Raw genomic sequence first — 8,810 nt, 5'->3', positions numbered from 1 at the left:
GAAACAAGCACAGAAACATTTTCCTTGCCTTGTCAATTTTTTTTTATGAACTTTCCTTTTTTTTTTTATACTTGTTTACATTTCATACAGTACTGTGCTGTATTTGCTTTTTGTTTGTCTCTTCTTCTGCCTTATTGTGTACTTCTACTACAAATGAGGTGTATGGTTGATCAGTCAGTTCATAACCTTGTTGTTTGTAACTCTCCGTTTCTATTGTACATGTTTAAAAATGAGGGCTATTAAACTCAACCAGAAAAAAAGCAGTATACATCAGGAAACTTTTTTTTTTAAACCACCAGTGACAACATACATTACTGTTAAATCCCATAGGTTTGGGGAACGTCTCAATCTTTTGACTAACCAGGTTTTTGGATAAATGGAAGTGCTATTTTGAGGTGCAGTATCACTGTTATAGAAATACAGAGAACAGAGGGAGTAATGGTGATGTTAGCTTAGTACTTTATTAAAAAAAAGAGTACAAAAATAACTTTCTTGAGATCCGCTATACAAAGTATAAAGCTGTTGATTAGAGCTTACAGGTGCAAACAGGCTAATTGAGAAGTTGTGTGTGTGATGAACTAACATAAGGCTGGACACACTGTAGATTTGGGTAATTAGGATTTCTGGATAAATGGAATTTGGATAATTGGAATTATTCTATAAAACCAAGCTCATAAATTAGGTTGATAGTTACATGTCTTATACATGTCCATAGGTCCCTGAGCACTTGAGTGACGTGTAGGCTTAAAAAAAATAATATTGATAACAGCCTGGTTCTCCTTGTAAGGTAGCATATTATACATATGAAGCTCAAATTAATACATTTAAGGACACCAAAATTATAACATTGTCTGAGCTTTTATACCAGTCATTACTAGGGTAAGAGAGAGCTTTAATTGAAAGGTAAGTCCTCCCAACTACAATGTGAAGTAATGTATTTACTGAGCTTCCTGGAGTATTTTCTTTCAAAGTCACTGATACTTATATCACACTAAATACATCCTTGAATGGTTGTATTTGGCCCATTCTATTTTATATGACAGGGTCAATAACAGAAGAATGCGAGGACTGGGTGCGCATAGAAGAGATGCTATAGTGATTCTGAAAGACACTGTGGTCTTTGCAAATCAATAAGAATCTTGCATGTTTTCTGAATATTTCATGAAGGTATTTCTTAAACTTTTCACCCACAAAAGCGTAGATCACTGGGTTCAGGCAGCAGTGGATGAAGGAGATGATTTCAGTCACTTGAAGGGCCAGGTCTAGGCTTTTGCTCGTCCCACAGTCATCTATGATGTGCAGGCTTCGCAAAGAGTCCATAAAAAGCGCAATGTTGAAGGGTGCCCAGAAGAGGAAAAACACAACTACAACAACAAAAACCAGCTTCATCGCTTTATACTTGTTTCGGTTCATGCATCTCTGCAGATTTTTCAAGATGTGGGAGTAGCAGAAAATGAGAATGCCAAGCGGGATCAAGAGGCCCAAAACATTGACTTTAGAATTGGTTAAAAGTTTCCAAGTAGTCCTATTATCTTGGTAATAAGGAGCACACTTCACACTGCCCTCTTCATTAAATTCTTGGATAAAAAAGATATTTGGTATTGAAGCTAAAATGGCCACTGACCAAATGGCGAGGCTTATAACAGTGCTGAGCATGGTTGTTCGAACTTTCAGAGCGTACACAGCATGGACGATGGCTAAGTACCTATCTATGCTCATGAGGGTTATGAAGAATATGCTGCTGTAGAAGCCAATGTAGTAAACTCCACATATTGTTTTACACATTGCATTTCCAAAAGTCCATTGGTCTGAAGCATAATGAGCCAGGAAGGGGAGGGAGAAAACAAAAAGCAGGTCAGAGATGGCGAGGTTCAGCAAATACACATCAGTCATGCTGGTCAGTTTCTTGCAAACTATCAGAACGCAAATGACCAAGCTGTTTCCCACCAAGCCGAACACGAACACCACACAGTAAAGGACTAGAAAAAATACTGATCCAAAGATCTTGATATTCTCTGTGCTGCAGACGGAGCCAAACTCAGGATAATAATAATCATCATCAAGAGTAGAGAGAAGATTCGACTCAGTTGAATTATTCATCATGAGGTGACCTGTTTAGGAGCACAGAATTTAATACAATCCAACAATCCTGTTTTTTAGTAAGTATCTAGGCACAATTCTGCCCCGATACCCCACACAACCCCACTGAAGTCAATAGGGTTGCACAGGCTATAAGGGGTAGAATTTGGTTCTGAGGATAGTCTAGCCTGTTCAGGTAAAGGAACACTTCGACCTGTGACATTATCTAATTAAAATGTAATCATGCAAATCATTTCTACCACTGTTATATACTGGCAACAAATCTTATAAAGAGTGTAACACATGGCCAGAAAGGGTTAAGCATCCTGCAGGCTAATTAACACAGAGTCAGCCTGTGGAGACATGTTAGAAATGGTCATTAAGGCCATTTGATGCTAGATAGGTTAGAACTTTGAAATGCAAACCTATATTGTTAAAGTTAGGGGTGATACTAATTGTATATGTGTACTCATAAATGTTAGCCATGGAAACAGACAGTTCCTGTCACTATAGCTATGGATTCAGAGATCAAAAGGGAATATGAACATTTAGATAAATCTTGGGTGAAATATTGTCACTATGTCTTTTTGAAGTTTGTGATATACTGCCTAATGAATAAATTGTCCTATGTTCATTTGTGTAACTAATTGCTGGCGATGTTAAGGAAGCAGAAGGTTATATCAAAAACCAATTGTTTGCCCAGGACTGTATGGTCAAGTGGATGCTAGAACACTGCATAAAAACACCTTTGAGTCCTGATCCTGTCATCTCAGATCTCCTTGATGCTTTAATGCAGAGGAAGCTTAAGCCACAAGATTGATATCCCAGTGCTGACTGGTCCACCCTGAATATAATATTGGGCATTGGACTAACATCTAAAAGAACTCTTTGCAACTATAAAGCTTACCATCTCTGCTATGAGTCTGAACCTCAAGTATTGAACTCATGTCTGTACATATATTGATCTTTTAACCATACTCTCTCTCTTTTCTTTTTAAATAAATTTTAGTGTAGTTAATAAGAATTGGCTGTAAGCGTGTATTTGGGAAAGATCTGGAATATTTATTAACCTGGGAGATAATGTGTCTGATCCTTGGGGTTGGTAGAACTTTTTTACATGATGAAATAAGTAGGGCTGTCAATTGATCACAGTTAACTCACATGATTAACTAAAAAAATTAATTGTGATTTAAAAAATTAATCGCAATGAATCATGCTGTTAAACAATAGAATATCAATTGAAATTTATTAAATATTTTTGGATGTTTTTCTACATCTTCAAATATATTGATTTCTATTACAACACAGAATACAAAGTGTACAGTGCTCACTTTGTATTATTTTGATTACAAATATTTGAACTGTAAAAATAATAAACAAAATATATAGTATTTTTCAATTCACCTCATACAAATACTGTAGTGCAATCTCTTTATCATGAAAGTTGAACTTACAAATGTAGAATTATGTACAAAAAATAACTGCATTGAAAAACAAAACAATTAAAACTTTAGAGCCTACAAGTCCACTCAGTCCTACTTCTTGTTCAGCCAATCGCTCAGACAAACAAGTTTGTTTACATTTACAGGAGATGCTGTTGTCTGCTTCTTATTTACAATGTCACCTGAAAGTGAGAACAGGTGTTTGCATGGCACTTTTGTAGCTGGCATTGCAAGATATGCTAAACATTCATATGCCCATTCATGCTTCAGCCACCATTCCACAGGATATGCTTCCATGCCGATGATGTTCGTTAAAAAACAATGCATTAATTAAATTTGTGACTGAACTCCTTGGGGGAGAACTGTGTGTCTTCGGCTCTGTTTTACCTGCATTCTGACATATTTCATGTTATAGCAGTCTTGGATGATGGCCCAGCATATGTTTGTTTTAAAAACACTTTCACAGCAGATTTGATAAAACACAAAGATACCAATGTGAGATATCTAAAAATATCTAGAGCACTCAACCCAAGGTTTAAGAATCTGAAGTGCCTTCTAAAATCTGAGAGGGATGAGGCATGGAGCATGCTTTCAGAAGTCTTAGAAGGGCAACACTCAGATGTGGAAACTTCAGAACCTGACCACCAAAAAAGAAAATCAACCTTCTGCTGGTGGCATCTGAATCAGATGTTGAAAATGAACATACGTCAGTCCACTCTGCTTTGGATTGTTATCAAGCAGGATTGTTATCAAGTAGAACCCATCCTCAGCATGGACGCATGTCCTATGGAATGGTGGTTGAAGATGAAGGAACATGAATCTTTAGCACATCTGGGATGTAAATATCTTGCAACGCCAGCTACAACAGTGCCATGCAAACACATGTTCTCACTTTCAGGTGACATTGTGAACAAGAAGCAGGCAGCAATATTTCCTGCAAATTGTAACCAAGTTTGTTTGTCTGAGTGATTGGCTAAAGTAGGACTGATTGGACTTGTAGGCTCTAAAGTTTTACATTGTTTTATTTTTCAATGCAGTTATTTTTTGTACATAATTCTACATTTGTAAATTCAACTTTCATGATAGAGATTGCACTACAGTACTTGTATAAGGTGAATTGAAAAATATTATTTCTTTTGTTTTCTACAGTGCAAATATTTGTAATAAAAATAAATATGAAGTGAGCACTGTACACTTTGTATTCTGTGTTTTAATTGAAATCAATATATTTGAAAATGTAGAAAATATCCAAAATATTCAAATAAATGGTATTCCATTATTGTTTAACAACGCAATTAATCACCATTGATTTTTTAAATCGCTTGAGAGCCCTAGAAATAAGTTTTTCATTAATCTTCATCATATCTAACTTGGGTAACTAGGTGAAGGTCCGAATGTCAAGAGATGCACTATAATGTCAGGGTAGATCGAATGTTAAGGACCTCACCTATGGAGGCATCAATTTTCCATTTATGTGGGAGTGCTCTAGAATTCCTGCCCTTGTCCCTCATTAGGGTTACAATTTCAGGGAGCTGAAGTCAGGAAGACTATTAGGGCCTGATTGTCAGATTAGCTGAGCACCTGTCAGGCCCAGCAGTGAGGATCACCATTGAGGATCAGGTTTGAGTGACCTTGAACTTGGGTGTGGGACAGAACACTGAGAACCAGCATTGTCACTGCAAGCTGATATACAGCAGCAGCTACTCCCAGGTGTGATGAATCCTGTGGCAGGGAACAGCAGCTGGGCAGAGGCGCTAGGCCTCTGTAAGATGAGCCTGCAGATGACTCCAATGCGTGTTTGGTCACTTTTGAAAGAGTAGCTATGAGCGCAGATTGGGAGAAGGGAACCTGGGCCCTATGGCTACACCCTATTTGACAGGGGACGCTCAGGTGACTGACCTGGCTCTAAATGACGAGCAGGCACAGGATTATGATGTGGTTAAGGTGGCCATCCTAGATTTGGTGGGCTGGAAAAGTGGCAGAGAAGAAGAGGGCAGAACCTAGGATGACTCCAGCTGGCTCTCAGGGTATCATGTGTTTTCAGTACAGGTGACAAGGACACATAAAAAGGGGCTGCCCACCTATGGAATGTGGGTTTGCAGAGTTCTGCAATTGGGCCAGGAATTTTGGACATTGAAGGGGAAAGAAACTACCCACGATTTCTGTAATGCTGCGGAGGAGCTGTCAAAGGGGTCTAGTTGACGTTGCCTCAGCCTGCTCATTAATTAAGAGGGACCGGTGAAGCCCCACTGGATGCTCCTGGGGGAAAGGCTGTGGCTCAAATGCTTCCATGGAGATAAGAAACTCTGCCCCATGGCCGAGGTACCTCTGAAAGTTCAGGGGAAGTTTAGATGGAAAGGGGTTGGGGTGGTGGTGACCATATCCCACCCTATTTCACTAGGCACTGACTGGAGCCCCTTCCCATTAGGGAATTAGATGGGGATTCAGGGACGCCGTTGGAAAAAAAATAAAACCATTGGGGAAGGGGAATGCAAAGCTAGACATGGGGGAATGGGGTGTGGAAAAACATTAGCGAAACAAAAGCCAGGTAGAAAGGGACGGGAGGACCCCTAGAGAAAGCAGGGGAGAAAGAAGAGAGGATAGAATTAGCCTTGCATGATAAGGATAACCAGAGTTCACAGGTGGGGGTTGGGCGATCACTGGAACCACGCCATCTGAATGATGGGAGGAGGGACAGTAGGAGCAGTTTGGAGGTCTGGGGGAACTGGAGACCCTGGGTAACCAGGAGGGTAGGGGTGCCAACAACCCTGCCACAAAACAAAGAGGGCAAGAGTGGGAAGAGTATCCCACTGGGTTGCCCCTGACATGAAGATCTATGAGCTGAGACAGAAAACCAACTGTGTTTTTTGCTGGTGGAGAATGAGCAAACCCCATCAGGGGACCTTGGAAGAGCACCCTGGGGGCAAAGAACAACACCAGAAGAGCATCACATCCAGTAAAGTAGTAAGAACCCAGGGAAGGAGGAACTTTTCTGCCAGACAAGGTGGGGAGGTGTGGGACAGTGTGAGAACCAGCAGCTGAACCAGGACTCTGGTTACTGCAAGTCCACCTAATTTCCTTGGAGAAGGGCCTGATTGAGGGAAGCTCGGGCTAATCACAAGATCAGTCTGTGCTGGGGAGAGTTAAGGAGCTAGTTAACCCATTAACTAGAAGAGTAGAAAGGCACACAAGAAGGAAGTGCGGGGTGGGGGGGAGGAAATGCTAGCAAGACCAAGGTAGAAGGAAATCCCTTAGTGGAGAGATCTCTCTCCTCTATGGCAAGGGGTCCTGATGCTGGTCTGTCACTGTAAAGACAATTGCTACATGGGACTGTAAAGGGTGGTGTTTACAAACCAGAGGTGTTAGAGCCAGTAGGAGAGGACAGGAGCAGAGGGGTTGCGTCCCTTTCACAGGACATCTCAAAAGGGAGGCACATAAAATTAGCAGATGCTTTTGAAAATTTTGATCAAAAAGTCCCATATTACACCAACACTTTACTGTAGATTGGCTGCACAGAAGTCACATCCAAGTGCAGAGGGGTTTACACAAGGAGTCCTCAGGCATCCAATGGAGAAAGTGCTAAAATGCTAACAAACACCCATCAGCACCGGTGAGAAACTTCTAAAGAATATTGTGAGAGATTGGATGTCCTTTCTTGCATACCAGCAGCACTATCTTCAGTTAAAGACAATTCTTATTAAAGATTAGCCAAGCCACTCATACATTCAGTTCTAGGGTATGGCGAATAAAAGGTGTGTTGTGTTCTTTGCTTGGGTTAGCTCACCTGGACTAAAACAGCTGAGAAGACACAGCAACTTGTGTTAGCAGCTCAAGTTCGAGTGTAGGCTCCCTCATACATTTTAATGTGAGCTGCAGTTGCCAGTATTCACTGCTGTTTGAACCCAAATTAGCTAATGTGAATTAGCTAACCCAAGTTAAGAATCCCTTTTTGTTTAATATGTGTAGATACACGCTTACTCACTCTCTTCACCAGCATGCACGAAATCACATGAAGTAGCCATTGCACTGAATAAATTAAGCACAACATTGATCCAAGTACTATCATAGCATTTGCCACAGCAGATCCAGCCACTTGTCCATCGATTCCACATTGCCTCCCACATTGCTAAAACCGGGTAGAAAACGCCACATAAGGCATCCAGCTACCTGTGCAATCAAACAGTATCTGTGAGTTTTCTCTTAGCCATAATGGGGTATCATTTTATGTTCGTAATTTTAACTTCGCAAAATATTCTAACTCCTGCTCCTTTTCTGATGCTTTGGATACATTGTGCCACTGACACTATTGACACTGAGGAGAATACATTAATTATTAGAAAGCTGGCTGTAATTTTTTGTGCCCCCCACCATCTATACTTACCTTCGCAATTGAGGTTTTTCTTTCAGTGCCACTTCATAAATGAGCGCTTTATCTTCACAGTTAAAAATGGTAAAGTCGTCTTCTTCCTTTATCTATTACTTGAGTACCACAGCTCTAGAATTGGGATAACGACTAGCCAAAGAAGTTACCTTTTACTCTTCAGCACTGAGAATATAAATACTGTACCGATTTGACTAAAGAATGTGAGTGTTCACCACAGAATCACACCTCAGTCTGTTTAAGATCTGGCAGATAATTTTGCTCACTAGGCAACCTCAGAAATGTCATGGGACAGTAGTGTTTTAACTCATTTTCCACAGGTGTAAATGACACCCACAAGGTGCTGGCTCATAACCTTTGTGGCTCCCTTTACTCCACACTTTTCCCCACCCAACAGTCTCCACAAGAGCTCTGCTGTCCCTGCCCATTCCATTAAAGGGAGACAGAGCCCAGTATTTGGTGCTGGGCTCCAAAACTGAGCCCCTCCCCTCCCCCCGACTAGATTATCTGCATTGCCCAGTGTGAGGTGCTAATAAAGAGGTAACTGAAGCCGATGATATTCTAAATAGTCCAGATAGTGCAAGGGACCGGAAGTCTGTTCTCCCGGTGGAAGCATGTGTAACTCTCCCTTTCCTCCCTGGGTTACTCAGGAGCAGGCACCACTCACCTGTGTGCCTGATGTTGTTGACATTAAAGGAGATCCTGGGTACAGGGGCATAGCCAGGTTCTAACATCAGGGGGAGCAAACACATAAAAAAAAAGGTGCCACCCGACATATCAAATTACTAATTACATACTTTTAAATTCATTATACATATTTATGTTGTACATAAAATAAAAACACAAGAGCCCCCTGCCAGATGCAGAGAGCTGGGTGGCAACTGGTGCCTCCCCCACTGCCCCCCCAC

The 8,810-nt window shown here is 40.9% G+C and overlaps 1 protein-coding gene across 1 annotated transcript; it reads right to left on the bottom strand.

Moving 5' to 3' along the window:
- Positions 1 to 775: 775 nt before the first annotated feature.
- Positions 776 to 8,033, bottom strand: LOC123364399 (C-C chemokine receptor type 8-like). Its single transcript, XM_045006512.1, has 2 exons — positions 7,903 to 8,033; positions 776 to 2,111 (listed from the first exon to the last, which is right to left on the bottom strand). The coding sequence occupies exon 2, from the start codon at positions 2,101 to 2,103 to the stop codon at positions 1,033 to 1,035; it is 1,071 nt and encodes a 356-aa protein (XP_044862447.1). The 5' UTR covers positions 2,104 to 2,111; positions 7,903 to 8,033; the 3' UTR covers positions 776 to 1,032.
- Between the last annotated feature and the right edge of the window lie 777 nt (positions 8,034 to 8,810).

The sequence above is a fragment of the Mauremys mutica genome, chromosome 2 (assembly GCF_020497125.1).
Source record: "Mauremys mutica isolate MM-2020 ecotype Southern chromosome 2, ASM2049712v1, whole genome shotgun sequence".
Taxonomy (NCBI): domain Eukaryota; kingdom Metazoa; phylum Chordata; order Testudines; family Geoemydidae; genus Mauremys; species Mauremys mutica.
Note: the sequence above shows the minus strand (reverse complement) of the source record. Positions and strands in the feature narration are given on the sequence as shown.